The sequence below is a fragment of the Felis catus genome, chromosome B3 (assembly GCF_018350175.1).
Source record: "Felis catus isolate Fca126 chromosome B3, F.catus_Fca126_mat1.0, whole genome shotgun sequence".
Taxonomy (NCBI): domain Eukaryota; kingdom Metazoa; phylum Chordata; class Mammalia; order Carnivora; family Felidae; genus Felis; species Felis catus.
Window position 1 is genome coordinate 17,672,742 of NC_058373.1, and position 25,548 is coordinate 17,698,289.

Below are 25,548 nucleotides of genomic sequence, written 5' to 3' on the forward strand. Positions count from 1 at the left end.
AGAGGTGGAGGAAGAGGATGTGCAGAGAGAAGCAGACAGGAGTCCTGGGCAGAGAGAACCTTGGGAACATTCTCCTGAGCCTCAGCTGCATCCTGCTGTGCTAATCATCTGCCTAGTGGCCCTTCCTTGGAAACCACAAGACACCTGAGCTAGTTTGACCATTTTCTGTCGGTGGCGATCCAAAGATTCCTTGATCTTGGCAATCCAAAGATTCCTGATCTTGGCATTCTCCCCACTAGCCACTGATTCCCAAACGTTTTTAAGCATAGGAAGCTCTAGTTCAAACAGAATCTTACTGAGAAGCCCGGCATGTGAAATGGCTGTAATATAGGATAGACCACACGGTCCAGTCTAATAAAGCCCCACTCTGACAACTCCTGACTTTGAAATCAATGCTGAGATACTCTTTTAGCCTCAGTTTCCTGCTTTTTAAACAAAACAAAACAAAACAAACAAAAAACAAACAAAAAAAAAACAGAGCAGAGGTATCCAACTCTTCAGGTTGCTATAGGGCTTAAGTAAGTTAATATATGCAAATCGTTTAACACAGTGTCAGGGATAGAACAATCAGTCAATAAGCATTAAATTAGAAGTAGGGGATGGAGAAACCCAGGGCAACTGCCACTCTTAGCACCCTTATAACTCTTCCCTCAATAATGTCTTTGGCATGTATAATGTTTAAATTATCTGAAATGATTAATATATCTTCCTGGTTAGACTGGAAAGTCTCACAAAGACAAGAAGCATATCTGTCTTGGTCACTGTTTTACCCCAGGTCTGCCTAGCACAGCTACTGGCCTCTAGAAGGTGACCAGTAACTAGTGTTGACTAAATGATAATAGATATATGTATCATCTTGTTAAAAAATATACACCATACATGTTGCCTTCTGCAACGGATCCAGAAAAGTCGTAAGAAGAGATAAAGGCTCAATGTACAGGGTAGCCTACTCAAAACTAAAGTTAATTCTTTTGGTTTGGTCAGTTACATTACTTGGAGGTTCCCAGGTTTCACCATTTTAAAACTAATTAATGTAATGAAAACACAACATGACAAGACTTCAGAGGTACACTTAAAGTAATAAGGAAAATTCATAGCATAAAATACTATATAAAAAAATGGAAACAAATAAATTCAATTCCCTGTTCAAAAAGACAGGAAAAACTCCAACCAAGTAAAACAAAATAAGTTACAAGAAAATAAATAATAAGGATAAAATCAGAAATCAGTGAAACAGAATAGGAAGGCCACTGACCTATGGAGTTTGAAAAACTAACAAAATAGACAAACTACTAACTAACTCAGCCAACAAACAAGAGAGGAGATCCAAATATAAAACTAAGAAATGACAATAAGAAGATAACTACTAAAAAAGTAGAAATTTAAAAAAATCATGAGATTACTTTGCAAATCTCTATGCAAATCTATCTGAAAATGACAGTGAAATAGATAAATATGGTTTACCAAAATGACTTCATTGGAGCCAGAAAGCTTCAACAGAGCAAACTTTACGGAGAAATAGAGAAGACTGTCAAAGAATTCCCTGCTACCCCAAAAAAGCACCAGGCCTAAAGAATTTCACAAGAGGTACAAACCTTCAAAGTCTTGTTTTAGTGCTGCATAAATTCCTGTAGGCTTAGAAAATAAAAGTAAACTTCCAAATTATTTTTATGAAGCAAATATGACATTGTTACATTGTTACTTAAACAAGTATCACTTACCAATAAGGGCAAAACATCCTAAAATAAATGTTAGCAAACAGAATCAACATTGCACTGAGAAAATAGTTTAATATGACTAAGGGGATTTATTCCAGGAATGCAAGGTTGGTTTGATATGATAATAAAATATACCATATTAAGTGATCTAACAAGAATCATATGATTATTTAATTCCACTGATGCTTTGACAAAATGCAGCACTTATTTCTAATAAAAAAATACTCATGAAAATAGAAAGTGATGGATACACTTCTTTACCATGGTAAAATATATAAACCTTAGTCCAAAGCCAGCATGTACCATATCAAGAATCACTAGAGGCATTTGCACTAACATCAGGAACAAGACAAGGATGCTTATTATCTCTACTCTTACTTATTATTGTATTGTAGGTACAAGCCAATGCAATCAGATAAGAGAAATCAATAAGAGGCATAAGAATTGGAAAACAGAAAGTAAAACTATTTGCAGATGATGTAATGGTACACCTGAAAAACCTGAAAGAACCAATGTTCAAATTAACTCAAGCAAGAAAAGAATTAAGTAAGCTAGCAGAATATAAAATAACATAGAGAAACCAATAGTTTGCATGCACATACACAAACAGTTAAAAAATATAATATTGGATAAAACTCCATTTATAATAGCATTAAGGGAGAGGAAATGCTTAGCAATCGACTTAATAAGAAATGTGCAAAACTTGTATAAGGAACACTTTAAAATGTGCCTGAAGGATACGTAAGTGGATGTGAACAAATATAAAGACATCCTTTGTTCTTGGGCAGAATGACTCTACATCATGAAGATGTCAGTCCTCCTGAAGTTCATTTATAAATAACATGCTCCTCAAAAAAAATACCATCAAACTTCTTATGGAGCTAGACAAGTTGATACTAAAGTTCAGGTGGAAAAATAAATATGGAAAAATGTCTACAAAACACAATAGTCTAGGGAGATAAAAAACCATGAGGGGAGTCTAGTCCTACCTGCTATTAAATCATGCTATGAAATCTCCATAATTAAGACAATTAGGCGCTGGAATTTGAGTAAACAAAAACACAAACAGAAGAGAATAGGAATCTAGAAATAGACTTAAATATATACACAAGTGTAGTACATGATGAAGGCGTCACCTCAAATCACTGGAGCATAGATGGGCTCTTTAATAAAATGGCACTGGACAACTGGGAAGCCGTTTGAAAAAAGATAACATTGGCTCCTTACCTCACACCTTCCACACAAACAAACCCCAAATTTAAAAAGAAACAGACATACAAGTACTAGAAGAACACATACAAGAATTCAAGAATTCCTCCATAAACTGAGTGTACCGAAAGAGTACAAGAAAATTGATAACTCACACTATGTAAAAAATTTAAAACATTTGCATGGTAAAAAATAATTGATAATTCATTTAAAAACATATGTGTATAAAAGGATTACTATATTGCTTACCCAAAAAGTGTTGGCTTGGATCAACTGCGAAAGTGATGTCACCTTACCTAAATAAGCCACTGATAAAGTTTCATTTACAAACAGCATGGTGGAGGGAGAGAAAGTGACCCGTGGGGAGAGTTTTCTCTGCATTAGTACTGGCTCTAGCTTTACCTTCTTTAGTTTCTTGTGGGCCCCACTCTGGTTCCCCTGTGCCAGGTCGGCCCCACCTAACAGCCGGTATGTCTCTGCCACCTCCGGGCTGAGGTCACCAAACACGGCCACTTTGGCTTCCAGGGACTCTCTCAGGATGGAGATTGCTCTCTGTGAAGGGAACAAAAGTTAAAGTCTGGTTAAAAGCTCAAAGGCTGATAAAATCCATGCCTCTTAAGAAAATGGTGTGACTGATGTGTATTTCCACTTTTCAGGGGAATGGGTTTGGGTGGTGTCTCCTGAGCTAAGCCTACTCTCTCCCCTTTAAACAGGGGACAGGAAGTAGCATACCTGTGAGTGGAGAGGTGCTCACCATGGAGACACAATGCATAAAGGACACCTGGAGAGCAAAGCCACTTCACACAGTGCAGGAATTCATTTCAGTCAAGCAGTAAGAGCAAAAGCTAACATGTTTTGTGTCCTTTATGTGCCAAGACCTGTACTAAACAGTTTGCATGTGTGAGCTCATGTAATTCTGTCTCCTTTAGGTAAGTACAGTTTTAATCCTCACTGAACAGAGGAGGAAACTGAGGTACAGAGCAGTCAAGAAACTTGCTCAGGTCTGACTCTTGATGTTGGCTCAGGTTGTAATCTTGTGGTTGGGGAGTCAGGTCCCAATTGGCATTCTCTAGCCACCATCCCCCTCTCTCTCCCTCTTTCTCTCTCTCTGCTCCTCCCCTGCTCAGGCTCTCTAAAGCAACAAACATTTAAAAAAAAAAAAAAAAAGGAAAAGAAAAAGAAACTAGCTCAGGATCAGACAGACAGCTCCCCAGTGGCAGACCTAGGATCTGAATCCGGCCAGTAATTTGAATCCTTTTCAGTTGCAGGCTCTTCTGCCTATGTGCCCAGGGACGTTCTTACATTAAGTGAAAATTAGAGTTTCCTGGCAATGTATGTACTTACAAAACATCCAGAACATATTCCAGGGTTTTCTATTTCTCATAAGAAATAGCTTAGGAAACCAAAAGCAAACATTCCAACATGGTGAAAAATTAAATATATTTGACATTTTGTTTGGTTTCTTGGGTTTATTTATACCAACGTGGAATCAAAAACATGGCTTGGTCAGAAACCAGTATCTTCTGACATTAATCTCTTGAGTCAGACACTAAGACTTACAGAGGGAAGGCCCTGTCTCCACCGCCCACATTTCTCCTGAAATTCTTCCGTGGTCTTGTACACGAAAGCAGGATTATGGCTGCAGGATACAAATGCTGAATTTGAGACTCAAATAAGGCCGGAACCGATTAAAGGGTGTCCCCACCAACTGGCCCTGGAGGTGTCCTGATAGCACTCCACAGATGGAAGGAGCTGGCAAAGCTTTACTCGTTTTATTGGCAGTAATATGGGTTAGGTGCTAGGGTTGGGGTGTGGAACCAACCACAGAGAAGGCGGTGATGAGGCAGAAACAATTCCTTAGGTGGAAAGATGAAATCACCAGAGAAACTGGAAACTGTGAAGCGTGTGGCCTACCCTGGTACGTGGGTAACTTGCTTGATGCTAAAGTGCATCACGTCCTTTTGTATCACATCCCCTCCCAACCCCTGTGAGCAAGGATTTAGCGTGGGGCGGGTGTTGGGCTCGGCAACTTATTCTTGTCAATTGGTTGTCAGGTTTGGAGGAGCCCATGATGGAAAGAAGAGCCGGACTCTTTTTCCTAAATGAAGCTTTCAATGCCATTTACAGCCTGACTGGGGAATGCAGAGATCTGCATGAACTTGAACGGCAGGTCACGATGGTGATGGACGAGATGCGACATGGGTTTGGAGGAAACAGAGACTGTGTCAGTCTGTGAGAGGTAGAAAAACTTAAGGGAGAGGAGTGAGGAAAAAATAGGACCTGGGTGGGAGGAGGAGAGGGCGTGGGAAACTGGGAGCCCAGGTGTGAGGAGGGCAAAGGGCAGAGCCAGGCAGTGGGCTAATCTGACTGCAGCACAGAGAGTGGGAAGGGGAGAGTGGGGAGACAGGCCGGGCTGAGGGTTGGTGGGGGGCCTTTGCGCCAGGTTTGGGAGTCTGGATTTTCTAATGGGGAGTAAGAACCCGGAGAAGGTTCTTGAGCAGAAAAGTAGCACAACTAGAAGATAAACCCACACAGAGTATTTTAATCTGTGGCAGAGTGACCTTCACCTACATTTTACCTTAAAAGACATTTTCCTTCCCAAAGACCACCTTCCTGTTGGTGCAGGGTTCTAGTCCAATGTATCGGCTGTGAACACATCTGGGGTGGTCTGAGCACAGCCCCATGCTCATTCCTGGGACTGTCCTCGGGCTGAGCCTTGTCAGCCAGCTCCAGCTAGAGCCCACAGGGAGAGGGCTGTGACCCATGCAAGGTTGCCACGCTTGGGCGGACGGGTTGCGTCACGCACAAGGGCAGGAGAACGAGGGCAGCTGAAATCTAGCCTGTGTTCTGCTCTCCAAGCAATGTGTGCTGGCACGGGCTGCATCCCCCCGAGGAAGAGGCGGCTTTTTCTATTCTTACAAGGGCACCGGAGGGCTGGCTGGGGGTAGAATGAAAAGAGCCAGTTTGCCAAAATCTCCGAGGGCGGCTGAGGGGAGCGAGGTGCATCTTTGGATCAATACCACCGATTTGGGTGACTGGGGCAAGGGCAGTGAGGTGTGGCATCAGTGACAGACACCAGGGCGGGAAGCCAGACAGGAATAGGGGAGATGACGGGTGCCCTGTGGTGGCTAGAGCAGTCAGGCGACCCATAGCCAAGCCTCCACCACCATGAGCAAGAGGGTCTCTGGCTACATGGAAATCAGTCCAGGCAGGGGAGAGACAGTACACATCCACACATATACTTACTATTCTTATGATCTTGTTCTATTACTCCTGTGCTGTGTTCATCATATTATTATATCAAACAGGATTCTATGATGAACAACAATGGGAAGAATCTAATGAGGACTGGGGAAAGGAATCAGGCAAACTGATGAGTCCTGAAAGATAGACCCTGCATTATTTAGGAGATCAATGAGGAAGAGACCCCCAAGAGTAGGAACCAAAAGCTGGCACTTTCTGGAAGTGGGGATTAGAAAAGGCCAATGTGGCCAGAACACAGATCGGGGGAGGGGGCAAAAATAAGACTGGAAATGTCAGCAGAATCCAGATCCTTGAAGGTATGGTGAGACACACAGGATTCTGATTTATTTTAAGGGCATTGAGAAGCTGTTGGAGTATTTTACAAATGGGGGTTTCACTGATCAGATCTGCTTTTTGAAAAGATCACCATAGCTTCCTTATTCAGAATGGATGAGAAAAAGTCAAGAGTGGAGAAAGCAGCTGGGGGACCAGAGTCTGTCAGAGTGGTCCAGACAGGAGGTGATGATTGGCAGAGGTGGACATAGCAACCAATACATTTTAGAGGTAACAATGACTGATGACCTGGAAGGGGTAAGTCATGATGGGGGTAGACTACATCCTGCCTCTAGACTTCTGACCTGAGCACCCTCCCTAGAACTTCTACAGATATTCTAGAATCTGAGGCCTCTGGAAGGCCCTTTTCTAGTTGGGGGATCCAGAAAAATATGGAAACTCCACATGTTATGGTTACTGTAGTCCTACTTTGGTCTGAGGAACATGGGAGCATCTAGATTAAAAACCTGTGTTCCTTAAGCTCCCATCAATTGAGAGGGGGGTTTAGGACAGAGCTGTGGGGAGAGGTGTACAGAACAGCAGAGAAAATAAAAGCTTTTCATCCCAAGGATTTGCCTTGATAGGTTGAAGTTGAAAAAAATATATACATCTATATACATAAAGGCAACAGCAAGTAGCTTTCTGGTAGCTGTTAGGCTTTGCATGGAATAAGTTCTCAAGGGTTTAATTACCAGTGAATATAAACTCTGGGGCTTGTTCTATTTTTACAAGCCATAAAAAAGCATGCCTGTATGGTTCAATGGACCGTGGGCTGTAACTTCTGTGCTGTGTAGCTCTCGTTAGATATGTAAATTCCATCCATAACCCAAAATTAGGAGAGAGGAATTAGGCACACTCACCGGCACCCTCTATCCCAGCCAGAACTGCAGGCTGTGATAAGCAGGGTCTGCCCACTGGGTTTTAGGTTTCTCGTCCTTTAGGATCCTTTGTGGGGAGTTGGGGGAACACGGCATCTACATTCTCACAAATAGTTTTCATTTTCCAAGAATGAGTATCTGGGAGCTGCCCAAGAGTGGCCACCTGGCATTATTTATCCCTGTCCCTATGGGAGCCGGGTACATACCTTGCCCATAGTAGATGCTTGATGGATGCTTGTAGAGTGAAGGAGTAGCCCTCTGGATGTCAACTCATGCAAATAACTAGTCAAACTTGGGTCCAAATGCATTTACCTCTTTTTGTCCGGTGACTTGTAGAAAATGGCAATAATCATCTTGAATTGAAAGAAATTTGGCTTTTCCCATCCCTTCAGCATCCTTAAGATTAGCCATGCTCTCTTGAAAATACTGCTTGGCCACATCTGAAGAAAAGCATCGTATAACAACATTTGAAGATTGCTTGCAGATTTGAAATGGAAACAGAATAAGTACCCTTTTAGTGGTGGTGAGCTATTTGAAAAAAATAAGTATTTAGACAAGAGGACCTAGTTAATTGGACTGTTTTTCAGAAAAGACTTAGGTCTCAGCAGGATACAGCAATTTACTTTCCTTGGTTTTCATACATTTTAGCTCTCCCAGCCATACAGTACAGATGGGGAAAATATTCCCCAGACTTGAACACACTGGTGAGTTTTCAGGTTAACCATTAACTCTTCCTCAGTTGCTGCTCACTGAGGTTAGGGCTCCGAGGGCCCACTTATTTTAATGGACTTTGTTGTCTTAGAACATAATTTTACAGCATTAAAATTCTGCAAAATATGGCTGACACGCTGCTAAAGAAAGAAACTCACCCATTCCAAACACATAAACATACTGGTTATAATACAAGGAAAATATTTTTAAATATTTGCCAATCTTGAAAGCAAGAAAGGGAAAACCTCAGGTATGATAAATGAAGAAGGACCCAGAAGCCAGAACGGTGAGTGGGCATTGAAGCTGAGTGGACCGTGAGGGTATTAGAAAAAAAAGGTATAGTCTGTAAGGGCTAAAGTTTTATAAGCCTGAGGACTGATGATGAGGCCTGAGGACTGTGTATGGTAGGAAGATGGAATGAAGCTTGCTACCAAAAGCCAAATTCTTCTGTGATAGGCAGAATCTAGGAGGACAACTCTGTCTAATCCCTCCCCTGTGACATGGGTGGAACTTGCAGATATGAGGAGATATTATTCCTTTGATGAGGTTATGTGATATACCACAGTTGACTTTAAGAAAGTGAGATTATCCCTTGGGTTTAACCTAATCACCCAAGGCCTTGAAAAGCAGAGTTTTCTTTAGTTGGTAGCAGAAAAGGCAGCCAGAGACATTCAGAACATAAGGGGGATTTGACATGAAGGTCCTCCATTGGTGAGATGGAAGGAACTATGGTGTAAGGACCCAAGAGTGGCCTGTGGGAGCCAAGAGAGGCCCCTGGCCAATAGCCAGCAAGAAAATGGGGACTTCAGTCCTAAAACCGCAAGGAACTGAATTCTGCTAATGACAGAAATGAGTTTGGAAAAGTATCCCCATGCCCCAGATGAGAATGCAGCAGGCCGACAGCTTGATTTTAGCTTGAGCAGAGAAGCCAGCCTTACTGTGCTAGACTTCTGACCGACAGAACCGAATTGATAAATGGGTTTAAGCAATCAAAATTTGTTATGCGGCAAAAGAAAACTAATACGGTCAGGAATCCCTACAATGGAGTGAAGAGCAATCGCAGTGGTCCAGAGGCCATCCGTGGCTGCAGAAATGGCATCTGAAACTGAGACACCGTACAGGGGGCATCCACATGGGTGAGGCCTGAATCTGCATCACCTACTTGGTCTGGAAATTCTGAACCAAGAAATTAACTAGAAACTAGTCTGTAACTGGAGAAATCATAGGGTTCCAGCATAGGGGTCAGCAAACTCATTCTGTAAAGGACAAGATGGTAAATATTTTAGGCTTTCAGAGCCATATGGTTGCTATCTCTGCTATTCAACTCTGCTGTTGAGGCACAAAAGCTTCCACAGACAATACATAAATGAATGAGCATGGCTGTGTGCCAAGAAAACTTTATTTACAAATACAAGGGGGCAAGCTGGATTTGGACCACTGACCCCTGCTCTAGCAGAGGGAAAAGTGATATCTTCCTCTTCCAGGAACATGGGACTCCCAATGAAGTGCCTGCTGGAGATGACCTCATGGTGACACATGACAAGCACATTTTTGCCAGAATAGACTATGACCCACGTATACAGTGGTCTACTTGACATTTCCACTTGGAAATCTCATGTGTATTGTGTGGTGCAAAGACCTACGAGTGAAAAGATAAATATATAACCCTTTACTTCTTTACTTTTCCTCCATATTTGGTTATCACCTCTAATTTTGTATTTGTGCTACCTCCCTATTTTCTTGATTAGATCAGCTAGCATTTTATCTATTTTAATACCTTTTCCAAAGAATCAGCCCTTGAATTCACTTTTCTCATACTGTGATGTGAGTGCCAGGTGCTTCCAAAGAGGCCTCTATGAGGACAGCACTCCAGAACTCACAGAGGAGCAATAACTGGGTCGCCTGTGCAGAGAGGGTGGTTGTTCCTGAGTCAGCACAGCGAGTGGCAAAGAGGGCAGGCTCCAGAGGTCAGAGGTTGCCTGGCTCTGCTCCCTTCTAGCTGGGTGCCTCACATGGTTGACCTCAGTCTCCTCATCTGAAAAAGGGGAACATAACGCTAGTGCCTCCTTTATAGGGTTATTGTCAGGAGTAAATGAGTTAATGCATACAAACAACTGAAGACACGCCTAACACCTAGTCAGTGCTCAATAAATGGTAATCATTTTAACTTAGGGACAGCTTTGAGGGTCGTGGTTATGGACCTCTGCTGCCCATGCTAGGGTGACCAGCAGGCACACCGGAAGCACAGGTGGACTTATTAAAAGGACGGGAGCACTATGAAAGTGGTCACAGGTGTAGAATACTGGGCTCATCTCATGTGCACCGGATGTGTGGCCCTGCACACCACGAGAGCTCTGGGAACACCCGAAGTTCATGCTGAGAATGTTGGGGGTCTCAAGAAATGATTCAAGTACACTCCATGTGATATGTTTTAGAAAGGAGAGAAGCCAACCCTTGCGAAATGTAGTCTACCGAACCCTGTCAACGTAAGGAAAAGATAGGTCTGAGAACAAGTAAGTTTCATTTATCTGCAAGATTTACTTTGCTTGGAGCCTAGGCGGTTGCCAGACGGAAGCAGGAATTCTGCTGTGAGGTGATGCCTCTGATTTCAGTCCTAGCTGCCCCCAGAGTTTGTAGCTATAGACAGAAGTTAATTGAACTGGAGCCCCCTGTTCCTTTCTTTCAGTGAGGGTCTGCTAGACCAGCAGGGGGATGATTTCTAGAGTATTTACTCAGAATTTTCTCTTGGTAGGAGAAAATTCTACCAAGCAGAAAATCTCTTTACTAGTAGCTGACTCATGGGAGAAAGCATTACAGATTTAATGCTCAAACTAAGCATTAATTTTGGCTACTTTGATAATCTGATGACAGCAAATTAGTGGGGATGATGTGGCATTTATTTTGTTGATTTTAAAAGCATAACAGAGATGAACATTCCATGTCTAAAAATTAACAACGATATTCCGGAGCAGAGTACTCCTGATATTTTAATTTTCTGTCTAATTGGGAATTAACCAAAAAATGTAACTGAGCCTTTAAGAGTTCTTTTTTGGGGCGCCTGGGTGGCTTAGTTGGTTAAGCGTCGACTCTTGATTTGAGCTCAGGTCATGATCTCGTGGTTCATGAGACTGAGACCCATGTCTGGCTCTGCATTGAGCCTGCTTGGGATTCTCTTTCTCCCTCTCTCTCTGCCCCTCCCCTGCTCACATGTGCTCCTCTCAAAATAATAAACTAAAAAAAAGTTAAAAAAAAAAAAAAGGTAGAGATCTTTCTGAGTCTCAGCCTTGTTCTCCTGAGATGAGCTCTTACTATGAAGACTGGCAGATATAAGAGCGTAGGAAGGAGTTGGGGCTGAACAAGGAGGGACTGAGTTTCAGAGCCTGGGCTTTGGCAGAAGTGGTACCATGCCCAGATACAGGAGGAGGCAAAAGGGATGGGAAACATTTCCCTCCCCTTCCTGGTAAGGAACTGGACATAGGAGGACACAGCTGTGCTTGATTCCTTTCTGGCCCCTTTCCTGTAATGTCCTCCCACCTCTCAGTATCCCTTCCCCCAGCAGTCACACGCTGACCGACTGCCTCCCCTAAAATACCCCGTTTTCAGCTGGCTTCCTAGACCTGAGTGCCACATGCTCCTTTCCCTTAGTGTAGTTGATCTCACAGAGATGCTGGTAGAGAGGGAGCTGCCTGGTCTAACGCAAACTAGTGCATAAATGGCTCAACCTCTACCTCAGGGAGATGTATTCATATTTCCCCAAAGAGGATGCTTGTTAGCACATATAGGTCTCTGGAAGAGGGGGTGAAAGTGAGAGAAGAAGGAAGGGAGGGGTGGAGGGAGAAGGAACGTATTACTGAAACGAAGGCAGTGTGGTTACTAGCGAACGAAAGCGAGGTGTTCAGCTGGGGATGTCAGAGGCGGACTCTGCCTGGAAATCTGCCCTCTGAGGTTGCTGCTGCCCTTCCTGTATTTCGGAGTCCTCAGCTTCTCTAAAGGTCCAGGCTTTTCCCATTTCTGTTCCTGCAAGGCCTCTAGTCCAAGGGGAGGATGGGGAGGGAAGGGTTCCCCAACTGCCATTGTCACAGAGAAGTTGTCACACATCAGGCATCATGTCAGTGGCCTTGTAGATCACAACAGCCTTGCAACTCAGGAACAGAGGAAGGGGTAGGGCATCCACTGTGGGTGCCTTCCCAGTCTATAAATTTGAAACTACTTTTATATTTACCTGGGATATAGGAAAACTCCCTTTACTACAAGATCCTGATGTATTTCTCTCACCCCTCCGACCCCCACGTTAGCTTTCTGAACTGTGAACCGCATGATCTGTCTTTGAGAGGAGAGCAAATCCATCCTGTCACTACAGCTAAGGAGTGACTCCCTGATGAGCAGAGTTTCTTCTCCTGGGGGACGAGTGACAGCAGGATTTCCAGAGAGATCGAAGATCGAGCAGGGTGGGGAGATGCCATGTCCCAGCGTGGGCCTCGTGCCCTGAAGCCGGATTTTCAGAAAGCTAGCAATTTGCAGCTCTCTTACAGTGGCCGCCCCCAATTTTAAAAACCTCTTCTAGAATCATCTGCAACCTGATGCCGGTGGCCTTGGCAGAAGATGAGGTCATTTTCTAAAGCACAGAAGCATGACTTAACTTGTAAATCTGAGCCCTGGTGGCACAGGTGTTCCAAGGCCACGAGTCTTCTCCCGTTTCCACCCCAACACAATGTTCAGGCTGTCTGTGGGTTAGAGCGAGGGAGGAAGTGTGGCCTGCCTGCTGGGCAGGGGGACTCAATGTCTCCCAGAGGCCCTGTCAGACTCTGTTCTGTCTCTGTGTTCTTATACAGGCAAAAGAAAACCAGGCTTCATTCAAAGAGCAAGAGGAATGCGGGGTTACAGTTTGACACGCTGGAGGTTAGGAGGCTTTTAATTAAAACAAATTCCAGTCACCCTGGGCTCATTTTCTTGAGGCTGTCCTAAGGCAAGAGCTGAACAGTGAGGACAGCTTTCATTAAGAGGGAGGCCTGCATGTACAATGTGACAATTATCTTTTGTAACGGTCTTGGAAAATAGTCTGTACTCTGTACTAACTGCAAAAGTATTAAGGACCGCAGGGAATGTAGCCTGACGTTAACCCAGAGGAGCTCCATCACCCAGCAAACAAACAGACTGGACCCATTTGGGGTCCTGTTGGGGCTGTTGGGGCTGCCTTGGTCTCTGCACAGGCAGCTGCCCTGAGGCTACCTCCCAGCCCTGAGGGGTGGGAGGTGGGAAGGGTGGCCTGAGGACACATGAAGCCCAAGTCAGGCTCTCTCCTCACCTCAAGGCCTTCTGTGGTCCACACTAAAGACCCTCTCTTGGAAGAACACTTCCACAGGCCCCGGACATGGCTTCTGGGAGCAGCAGACCTGCTGCTCAGTAGCTGTATGATCCCCAGGAAGTCCAAGGTCATTCTGAGGGGAAGGTTTGCCTTAGTAGTGTGAGGTGACCAAGATGGCGGCAGGCTGGGTGGGGCTTCCGTGGGAGAGCAAACATGAAGTGCCTGCACAGTGCCAGGTACCTATGGGCCCAGTAAAGGGCTCCGTCACCATGGGGATCTGCCTGCCTCCAATATCCTTACCACCAGGAAGCTGACCCCATCTCTACCTCCCTACCACTCACTGTCCCACCCAGTAGTGGTCAGGTATCCAGCAGCTTCTAGCCCCAGTTACTTGTCTTGGTTGAAGTATATATTTTCCATAAGCTGCCCTAAAAACCCTTTTTGAAGCCAAGTCAGGGTATTAAAAACATAGGCATTTCTGAGAAGTTCTGCACACAAATTATTAGCCAGTATAGGAGTGAAAAACTGTGTATCACAGAGGCACGTACTTCATCTTTCCTAGCAGAGGAATGACGCCATAGACTTTGTTCTCAGACACAAAGATGGAAGGCAGTTTGTAAGCAAAGCTTGATGAGGTTTCAGTGTGCGCAAGGTTGTCTGTTTGGGAAGAGAGACCAACAGCATGGACTTGGAGAGAGGAAGAGGCCATCTCTTCTGATCCTCTGCCAACCCTGCAGCCCCCACCTGTCCATCCTCTGGGCTCCCCGGACCTCTGGGGACAATGCCACTCAGTCTCCAGTTCTGGGGCCGTGGTTAAATAGGCCTCTGTCTAAGCCTTGCTTTGTCTCTAGCTTGCAGAATGAGTCTGGACATGTCCTGGACCTCAGTCCTTTGGATGGCATGTGCTCTGAGGTGCCTTCCAGAGGTTTCTGAGAAAGGGCCCTACTAATGATGGTGGGAAACAGGGTAAGGGTTCTTCTCTGTCCTTACCCACCACTTGCTTTCTGCAGCTTCCCCTTCCTTTAGAGCACACAGCAGGCGTGGATGCTGATACCTGCTTATGGAGCTCAAGGCAGGCCAGGATCAGGCTGGCTGCGCATTTTGTAACAAGAAATGGACTCTGCATAGGACTGACGAAGGGTCTGTCGGAGCACACGGGGCTTGAGGGCGACTAGGGAGGCTGAGGAGGATGGGAGAGAGTGGGTGGGTGTGGCCAGCTGTGGTTTACACCCATTTCCATCAGCAGGGCTGCACCCCAAACCCCACTTTGGAGGCCTCTGGTTGGAGGTGGGGCAAGGGCGACAGCAGAGGCTGCCGAGGGGGACCACGGGAAGATGAAGGACACCTGACTGTGGCTACTCTTGGGTGGCCATGTTACCTATCAGGAGTCCACTGGCACTGGGCATATGTGTATTCCAGAGCCTGTCTGACTTCTTGTCTCTGCGGGACACACAGGGCCCAAGGGACATCCATAACCCAGGAATGTGGGGCAGGGAGTGGGCTGCAAGGGGGGGTGGGACCCAGCAGAGGGGCAGGCTGACAAGGTGGGCCACAGGAGGAAGAGTCGAGAAAAGGGAGGATCAGGTAGGTGGATAAAACAGGAGACTGCATCAAGATACAGTGCCCAGCTTCAGACACTTGTATATTTTATGTCTACTGTGCAAATGTGGGGAGAGCCTAGCACAAGGGGGCAGCAGGAAGATGACATATTTGCGCATGGGGAATTGTATCTTGGGAATGCACCCCATGCTCATGAGTCTGATTCATATGGCCAGGAATCCCACCCCCTGCCCCTGAGACTCTAGTGGGACAGAACCCCTTCCACTGTGCTGTGTCCGGACCCTACAGAGCCCAGGCTGCAGACGGAGCCACTTCCAAACAAGGCCGCCTGTGCTCAGCAGGCTCTGCCTCTCAAAGGTTTACACCGAAATGTACTTGGCTTCCGCCCATTTCATTTTAATATCCTTTAGGAGAAGAGTTATAAACACAAGGCCAATGCCCTGAACACTTCGCAGGGTTGGGAGAGCTGTTAATACCAAGTTTGTCTATGGCTGCTCCGGGAAGCGGGCCAGGCTCAGGTTAGTGACATTCCAGGAGCCTGAATTGGAAGTCCTTATGCAATCGCAATCCTTCGTGACTTCTAGGGCAGTTTTGTCTGCATAAGGAATGCAGGAAAGGCACAGAGCAAAGGGATTAGCTGGAGCATGGAGCCTGAAACACGCTAACTTCTTGGCCAGTGGCATTTCGTTTGTCAGAGGGCAATGCCTTCCATGGGCATTTAGCAAGCAGGCTATGGAGAATCCCCAGATGAGAAATGTTTCTCATTAATGATTCTTTAAAAAAAAAAAAACAAAAAACAAAAAGTGTGCTCTGCACAGACAGGTTTAAGCACAGGAAAGCAGAGCTGTGGTCCCCATGCATGTGGATTTCTTTAGCATTTGGTAGACCATGTGGGTTTGCTCCCAGGGGATCTGGCTGGGATTTCTGAACTAAAAGTGACTAATGTCCAGGTCACAGTCCTGCCACCCTGGGTGAAAGCCAGCCAGTGTGTGTGTGTGTGTGTGTGTGTGTGTGTGTGTGTGTGTGTGTGTGTGTGTTTGGGGGGGATTGGTATCCCCTTACTTGTCAGACAAGATGAGTACCAAATGCTCCCCTTTCTTTCTTCTTGCTAGAGGCAGCAGAGGCCTGGAGAACCCCCAGCCCTGGGTGGGTTCCCTTCTTTCCCACTGTGGGGGGACTGGACTGAGAGGGGGTAACAGAGATGACATGAGAACCAGGCACCCTGAAAGACAGTGGGACTGTGGCTCCTGGCTGGGTGGGGACCAGTTCACTCCTGCTTCCAAAGGGAAGCTGGTTCCATTCATGTAACATGGGCCCCCTCGGCCCACACCGCACTTAGGCACCGTAGGTAAAAGCCAGAACCAACTCTGTGTCTCAAAATGCCGAATGGTCAGTTCACTCTCCACGGCCTTTTGCACGTTTTGCCACCGAGAGAACAAGGATTCTGACAGCAGTTTTCAAACAGGTTAACACATTAGGAATAGCTTGGGGTTTCTCCGTGCTTGTATTCATTCCTGATGTGCCCATTTGGATGGTCTTTTGAGGCCTTAGAGACCAGGGCGGGTGCTCGTCTCTGCACCTGTCCTAGGGCTTCATGGTGTTGCCTGACAAGCAGCTGTTCTGATCCTGCAGTTCCACTGCCAACCCCACTTAGCGCTGACTCCCCTTTAAGGCTGCGGTAAACTTTCTTCCTAAAGGCATCAAGGTGATGGCCATTTCAAGTCTCCTCTGATTAGAGAAGGGCGTGTCTAGGAGCACCCCACAGAGTGATAGGGGCTGTGGTCTTTCTGGGTAGAGCAATGAGTTCAGAGAATAGAGACTGATGGAATTTGCAGGTATGGAGAGCTGGCTGTGTTAGCTCATTTGCAGAATGGGAGGTCACATCCCACCTTCAGGCTTATTAAAAGGATTAAATGAGCACGTGTATGAGAGTTCCAGCACCTGCACACAAGGCAAGCTCAATTCCCACTACTGTTGTCACTAACATTACTCTTACCATGATTCCTGCCGCCTCTGAGCTCCTGAGGCTCTGCACCCTATGTTTCTAGTAACCAATCCCCTAAAGCTCAAGCAGAAGTAACCCCCTTCCCTAATCTGTATTGCATCTTCAATTGTATCTCCCTGCTCCTGGGGGGAACTTTTCTTCCATCTTTACACTCTTCCTATATTTCAAATTCTGACCGGCAAGTCAGTTTGTGGGGTTCAGGGCCACCAGAGGCAGAGGGGAGGTGCTAAAAGCCTGTGCGTACTCCTGGACTGGCCCCTTCCCACTGGCTCTCCAAACCCATCTTTCTGGGTGCCTCCACTCTTCCCATGTCCTCTGTCCCAAATGCCATAGGCTCTTCCATAGGCCTAAGTGGGGAGGGGCAAAGAAGAAAAGGGAGCATGTGCAGTGTCAGTCCTTACAATGTAACATGGAGGTCAAGAGCCTAGGTTCAAATCTGCTACTCCCTGGATATGTGCTCTTGGGGCAATTACTTAATCTCTCCGTTTCTCCATCAGAAACTGGAAATACTTACATCAACCTTGCAATGTTGTGAGGATTAATTGAGTTAATAAATGTAACTGGTTAGGGGTGCCTGCGTGGCTCAGTCGGTTAAGCATCTGACTCTTGGTTTCGGCTTGGGTCATGATCTCATGGTTTATGGGATCGAGCCCCAAGTCCAGCTCTGTGCTGGCCGCATGGAGCCTGCTTGGGATTCTCTCTCCCTCTCTCTCTCTGCCCTCCCCCGACTCATGCTCTCTCCCTGTCTTGCAAAATAAATAAATAAATTTTTTTAAAGAAGTGTAACTGATTAGAACCATGCCAGTATGCACTGTGTAAGCATTAGCTATTATTACTATTATTACTGTGTGAGGTCACAGTAATAATAATAAGTCTCACAGATCTTATTATATGTATCAAGTAGGTATTATTGTCATTCTCAATTTATAGTACCCATGCTATATTTAGACTAAAAAAATGTAATATATATATATGTGTGTGTGTGTGTGTGTGTGTGTGTGTGTGTATTTGGATTCTCTGATTCTGTAAACCATGCAAAACAGAGTGGCCTAACTTTGTAGCTACAGGAAAAAAAAACATTTCAGGACACAATTTCTATGGTCCTCACCCAACCCATACATTTATTAACTAGCTGAGATGCTGGTGAACCAGAATCCCTCTAGGCAAAGAGGCCTTAGTTTCCTGGGCTGGAAACTCTTCCTCTTTTCTCTGGGCCTTAGTTTCCTCTAGCTGTTTGGTATTCTCTAGGGAATAGACTCCCGCCACCCCCACCTCATCAGTTTAAATGCTCAGAACCCTCCAGTTGTCTTAACCCATGAGCCTGAGGAAAACAGGAAGGTTCTGACAACTATTCATTATATGCATGCTCTCCAGGTCAGAAGTTACATGTGTTTTGCCCTCACACTTGCTTTGCCTGATCAGAGCCTGAAACATGTTTGAGTTGGTTACCAACAATTACACAGAAAAACCTAGATTTCTGCCTTCTCTTGAAAAACAGATCTGCCCTCTAAGCCTGCCTTCTACATGACAGTAATGGGCTGGAGCTGTAACAGCTGCTCACTTTCAATAGGGCATGGGATTCTCCAGTTTGCCACAGTCCTCACATTTTGTGTTGTCTCTCTCGTATTACAACCAACAGTAGCTGCCATTTCTGATTAGGCTTGCTGCTCCTACTGTATCGTAATAGCTATCTATTTCACTCACACTGCTTGTGTGGTTCCTATAGACACTTAGATTTGTGGCTCCTGCTAGCATAGGAATTTCCATCAAATGTGTGTTTGCATCTTAACTGTCTTAATAGTTGGGAATGGAAGATTCTCTTCCCCTATTAAAGGAATGTTGGGGTGCCTGGATGGCTCAGTTGGTTGAGCGCTGGATTTTGGCTCAGGTCATGATCTCTTGGTTGTGAGTTTGAGCCCCGTGTTGGACTCTGTGCTGACAGCTCAGAGCCTGGAGCCTGCTATGATTCCATGTTTCCCCTCTTTGCCCCTCCCATACTTGTGCTTGCTCTCCCTCTGTCTCTCAAAGGAAAAAAAAAAAAAAAAAAACAACAACATAAAAATTTTGAAAAAAAAAAAATGTTAAGCACCAGAAAGCTGGTCAAAAAACTGTTGACCCTTTGAAGGTTTTGAAGCCGATTGCTATATATGGCGTGTTCCAAAAAGAGAGGATCAGAAAGTTTGCCTGCCTTCTCTATCCGTAGATACGCTGCTCCAGCTCCAAAAAGGTGCTCAAAGCTCCAGGAAGCCAGAATGAGGGGTCTGTAAGCTGGGATGCACAGATGGATAAATCCTGATATCCCCTTCACCAGCTCCTCCCTGACTGGAGCCCCTGCCTGGCCCAGAAATCTCTATACACCAGGCTGCTCATTTTGGTATTCCCTTCATCTCCGCCTACCCTCCAGCTAGAAGCCTCTGCCTTCTAGCCCAGCTCTGCCCCCTGAATCCCAACTATTCTGGATCTCCATTTTAGGCTTGCTGGCACGTTGGACCTTATTTTACTATAGTACATCATTATTTTTTATCTGATATTTTGCAATATACCCCTAGGTCTCCTTTACGAGTTATACTCTGTTTCTGAATATTCTGACCAAAAATAAGCCACCAGAATGCATGTTCCCCATCACTAGAGGCATACTGTATGCTCTGAGTCTGGAATGGTGGATTAAAGAACTCCCCAAGCTCACCGCTCTACCAATCACATGGGGCTAAGAAAAACCATATGACTCATAAATGGCAACTTCCTCTTGGACTCCTGAAACCATGTAAAGTTCATCCTGATTGAAAGCTCTGTCCTGTGAAAGTCTGTAGGCTGGGGTTCCAACAGGCCTGATCTATCTGTTGCCACAGTAGCTCCACAACAATCTTTAAAAATAGATCACCTCTGAAAGTAGAGCAGATTTCCCTGTAAGCCCAGCGTGGATTCTCTGGGGGCTCTTCACAGCTCTGCTTGGATGAAGATTCGCCGTATTTGAAAGTAAAAGGTTAGAGAAAAGCTAAACAGGACAGAAAGCAGAGAACTCTGGTGAAAGTAACACAGGGGCACAGCTCCGGACCACCACATAAAGCCGCCAAAGCTCTCCAGGGGGGCCTGTGTCACAGGTCCATCCACCTGTTCACCCATCCTAAAGGCAGCTGGTTCACAGACCCATGTGCGGGACGGGCAGGGCGCAGGCAAGGTGCACCGCCCACAGAAGGTTTGCGCTCACCGTGGTGTTCGATCCCCCCGGAAGCGACGGCAGCGCGGGCGACCAAATGTGCAGAGACTGCTGCCTCTTCTTGAGAGGGGTTTCTGCTCAGCACGATGTGATGCGCCTGTCACCCGGGAAAGAAGAAACAGGATTGTTTACACGCTTGGCGGCAGCAATAGGGAACTAACTGTTCTTGGAGCGATAAGCAGAAAGCCAAGGAACTTTCTAGCAAGCTAGACAATATGATTTGTGTGGAAGCACAGTCAATTCTCAGGAGACCTAGATTTTAAAAGCATTGGGCTGTGGACAGAGAAAGCCCTGAAGGCTGAGTCCGGATGGCTCGAAGCTGTGGCCAGGGCGGATCACTAAGTAAATCATTTAAGTCTATGCTGCTGTGAGTGCAGTGTCAGCTGAGGATGGGCGGGGGGTGGAGGGGGGGGGGGGTTGGCGAGCGGAGGAGGGTTTCAAGAAGGAAGGAGATGGGTTAAAAAGTGCCAGTGCTCTGCACAGGAAGTGGGCGAGCCCAGCCCCCTGCCCCAGCTCAGCCCAAAGGGGGCCCTTGCCGAGATGTCAGTAGCCTCCCCAGTGCCTGATCTACCAAGCCCACCTCCCTGCGCCTTCTTCAACTGGCCCATGAGGCTATCTGAACACAGAAAAGAAGAGCTCAGTTCCTTAAAAATAAAGCCCAATTGAAAATTCTTTGAGAGAGAGAGAGAGAAAAAAAAAAACACCCTATGATCCCATGAATATAAATAGTAACAATCCTCCCAAAATAAAATACAAAACACATCTCTCCAAATAAAAAAGATATAATATAAAGAATAAAAGAGAAAATAAAGTTACTACTCATCCGACAACATTTAAAGTTTTTACAAATGCTATTAGTAACAAGTTCACATTCATTCAGTAAACAGACCCTTACCGATCACCTATGACGGGAGAGGCCAGGACCAGAAAGGGTGGGCAGTACAGAAAGGGACAGGAACTGAACCTGATGTCCTACAGTGCACTAACACCAGGTGGCAGGTGGTTTGCAATTAATTGCCAAAAGGGTGACAGAAATACTAAAATACCATGAGTTAAAGGGAGAAACACCAGACTGGGATAGGCCAAGACATATTAACAGCAGTTAAGATTTCTTTCTCAGGTGTAAAGCAATTTTAATTTTCTTAACAATTTTTGTTGCCCGTGTTTTGTAGACGAGAGAGCTGAGGTTGAGGAGCAGGTGATATCTTGCCCAAGATACCTCATGGCTGAGAGAAAATGGAGACAAGATTCTGACTTTGATACTCGGACTCCCTCCCAGGGCGAGAACGCTGCCCTTCCTCCCTGCCCTGGTGCTTGTTGGCAGACATCACTAACTGATGCCTGCACACTCCCCAGAGGTGCCGATTCATTCAGCCTCCAGGAGCTATGACTAATCCGTGGGAGCTGGCTAGGAGATAAAGCCACACATCAGAACTTCCTAGTCCAGACCAAGCAGTGAGGCAGCAAAGCCATAGGGACTTGGTCCTCTGATGACCAGCTGAATGCATTTGTCAGTTGGTAATCAGGGTGGATTCTAGACTCTCATCTCATTGATCATATGTTAAAATCAGCTGAGTTATTAGCTCTAGACTTTTTATGATAGGGGCTATTCCAAACCAAGATTGCTAGCAATAACTTTTATTGTTGTGTTAAAACAATCAGAATTTCATATTTGTAAATGCGAACAATATCCTTTGTTTTAAAACTACTTTCCTTATTACAGGATGTAAATAAATGGAACAAGTAGTTTTGGCAACACCCCAATTAGTCATTATCCTCAATTTGGCCCGAAGATCTGGCTTGAAATGCTTTCCAATAATGCACACTCCAAAAAGTAAAGACAATTGGAGCCATTGGAGCCACAGGGATAGTCAAAGCATCACATGTTCAGGAATTTGAAGAGAGGAAGAGAGGAAAATCTGCCCATCCCAATTGCAAACTGAATCATGTTTACTTTGTGTTTTCTCCTGCTTAACGATCTTTAGGATCCACCATCGAGGAGAGCACCCTGTGATGCTAGAAAAGATTTAACTCATATTGTTACAAAGACTTTTAACTCACATTACTTTAGATTTATTCAAATTCAAATTCAAAAAGATTTCATATTTTGTTTCCACTCAATATTATAAGGCAATGTAAAAGATATACATCTATCAAAATGATTCCTTTTCTTTTTACTTATTTCATTATTTATTTGGGGAGGGGAGAGAGAGAGAGAGGCAGAGAGAGAGAGAGAGGAAGAGAGAGAATCCCAAACAGGCTCCGAGCTGCCAGCGCAGACCCTGATGCAGGGCTCAAACTCACCAACTGTGAGATCAAGACCTGAGTCAAAGTCAGATGCTCAACCAACTGAGCCACCAGGCACCCCTTTTTCTTTTTCTTTTTTTTAATGTTTGTTTATTTGAGAGAGAGAGAGATGGAACACGAGTGGGGGAGGGGCAGATAGAGAGCTTGAGAGAGAATCCTAAGCAGGCTCCATGCTGTCAGCACAGAGCCTAACAAGGGGCTCGATTCCACAAACCAGGAGATCATGACCTGAGCCGAAATCAAGAGCCAGACGCTCAATGGACTGAACCACCCAGACACCCCTATCAAAATTATTTTTAATTCATATGAGTAATTACATGTTCTGAAAGTTCTGTATGTTGCCTTTTGCCTTTGGAGACAGGAAGCAAAATTTTCTGAGAGCAAAAATGCTCACAATATCAAGAAAGTGGATCCTGAGAGCTTAAGGGGATCCGAATTTCACAAAAATCTTCGTAACCTCAACATTTTTCTGTGTGAGATACTAATATAAGCAACCGTTTATTATTCATGATTCACTTCAGAAACTCAATCCTTGGTCTAATTTATATTTGATGTTCATGAAACTTCTAAAAACCATATGCTGGTTTAACATTGGGGTGAGGGAAGGAAAAGAGAACCATGATGTTAAAAATGTGCAAGGTTAGCATCTCATTGATTCAGTAAAATTAAATTTGGTTTAATTTAATTCAGTCCTATTCAATTTACCTTAATTTTTAAATGCTTTTTACATGCCACATTGTGTCCCTCATCAGACTCGGGGCCTTATCATAGCTTATCTGGTCCTGCCTTCATCACGTCCAAGCAATTTCTAGCCCTCTATCCACTCTCCCCATTCTCACTATCCAGTCGGCCCCTCATGCTGTCCCTTCCCTTCTTGACCAACTTGGAGTTCACCATCTATCACTGTTGATACCAAAAATGCCCTCAACTTCACTGAAGCATTATTTGAAATGGTGAAAAAGGGGGAATCATCTAAATAACCACCAGAAGCGGAATGAATACATTGTGGTTTATTCATACAATGACTGAACTCTACCTAGTACATTAACAAAGTAACATTTCAGAAACATACCAGTGAGTGGAAAAGTAATTTATAAGAGGATGTAAACATCATGGGACCAGTGAGTTTCAAGTTTCTCTTTTGAAGCAAAAAAACAAAAACAAAAACAACACAAAAAACAACAACAAAAAAATCCTTTTGTTCCAGATTGTTTTGCATACTGTCTTACTGAAGCAGATGGAGAGGGTCTAGAAGCTCACTCAGCTGTGCCCACCCAGCTTCCTCCAAAAGACCCTCCATGGAACATGAGGGCTCAGGGTGATGCAGATCGAGAACCACAGATCCGCACGGTATAGGAGGCTGCCTTAGGGGTAGGTACAAAGGCAGTTGAAAAGCTAGTGATTAGATAACCCAATTTTCCAAATTAAACCACTGTTCACAATTCTGGAACAACACTCTGCTTGCTAAGAGAATATAAATACCCCTGTTATATGCATCTGAGAGCATTTAAGGACTAGTTGTTAGTGTTAACAGAATTATAGGAGCCATGCTTGCCTCTCCTGGCTTTATGCAGGAGCCCAAGTAATGGGCCCCGCTGGGGATCTGTGCTTGACTGCATTCACTCCTTATTATTTATTAATCTCCCAGGGCTCAGATTTCTCCTCCCATTCTTTGTTGTTTTCAGTATCTTACAGTTATATATTTATCAGTTGTCATCTTGGAGCTGAGAGGGAGTGTTTAATATTCCTAAATCTCTTGAGCCGTTAACATTTGGTACTGGGTTAAAAACAAAAACAAAAATGCAACCTTTAATATCTCATACTGAGCAAGGTCATCAATTGAAAAACCTCAGTCATAAGATCAACCACCCTCAAGCCCTGCCAAGGTCCAGAGCAGAAGGCTGCGCTTGGGCCCTCCTGAGCATTTCCGGGGGAAACCACTGAGTCCACAGCGCCAATCCAGCTGTCAATAGACACAGCCAGAGCTATAGCTGGCAGACTCTTATCTGACTGAGGCTGTCCCCTTGGATTTGTGAAATGTGTAATAGTTCTTGAACAGAAAACTTGATGATTAGTAAGAAGGATGTTTCTATTTATGCAGGCAGACCCCATCATGTGAATACTCAACTTAAGACATGCAAATGCTCTGACTGCAGGCCCCAAGCTCTTCAGAGGAGAGAGGGATAGATTTTTTTCCCCCCCATTTGGTAAACAACTAGGAGGATCACTGACTCAGAGGGAAATCTCTTCTCTTGCAGCAAAGTGGAGAGTCCACAAAGAGCTAAAGGTGCATTCGTGGACCTAAACTGAGTCTATTTACCCTGGAGACAAAAACATTCGTGGGGAAGGCAATGTAAACCTGCGGCTCAGCAGCCGCCAGGATCTTTGTACTTGAGGGCTAGCACTAGAGAGGGACACTGGGAGGGTGAGAACTAACCTTGAGTAAGCACCTACTCTGGCCAGACGTGGTGCTATGCAGATTACATACACCAGCTCGCTTAATCTCAGAATCACTGGTGAGGGTGATGTTAACACCCCAATTTATAGATGGGGAAATGAAGCCCTCAGGAGATAAAGCAACTAACTGAAGGTCATATAGAGGGCTCAATGGCAGGACAGGGATTCAGACTAAGGCCTGTGATTCCAAATTGCATCCTGCTCTAGTCTAACATCTGGTTTTTAAAGAAAGTAGAAGTTACAGAAAGAGGATCTTCTAGTCAGCGTAATGAAGTATTATTTAAGAGTCAGAGAAATAGTTGCTAAGTAGTAGATTCGGCCCAGAGGTTGAATGGGCTGGCTAGGTGGAGGGTGAGCCACTGATATGTGGGTCTCGAAGCAGCTTCTGAAAACGAACTGTACGGGGACACCAGAGTGGGGAGTCGGGCAGTGGCTGATGGGTGGAGCAAGATGTTAAGGTGCCTTCTATCGAGGGTCTGTCTTTTTCTGCTTTGGTTCAAATTAGTGCTTTAATTCAACAGAAGCTCAAGTCCTCTTGTCACTGTGAGGTGTGAGTTTGCTGTATTTCTCTTATAACTGACCAGCTGCGCGGCTACGTAGCTCTC

At 45.1% G+C, this 25,548-nt stretch overlaps 1 protein-coding gene across 11 annotated transcripts in view; it reads right to left on the minus strand.

Annotated features, from left to right (window-relative positions):
- The window catches only part of TTC23 (tetratricopeptide repeat domain 23), a 105,482-nt gene that overhangs the window by 13,861 nt on the left and 66,073 nt on the right, over positions 1-25,548 (minus strand). For 9 of the 11 annotated variants that reach the window (XM_006932291.5, XM_006932292.5, XM_019831932.3 and 6 more), the window contains exons 7-9: positions 20,171-20,276; positions 7,694-7,821; positions 3,330-3,479 (exon numbers count right to left, since the gene is read on the minus strand). In XM_006932291.5, coding sequence (XP_006932353.2) covers positions 3,330-3,479; positions 7,694-7,821; positions 20,171-20,276 — 384 coding nt within the window. Of the gene's footprint in view, positions 1-3,329; positions 3,480-4,487; positions 4,567-7,693; positions 7,822-9,904; positions 10,128-20,170; positions 20,277-25,548 lie in introns of those variants that run through there. The other 2 variants (XM_045058875.1, XM_045058876.1) reach the window with 2 other exon arrangements.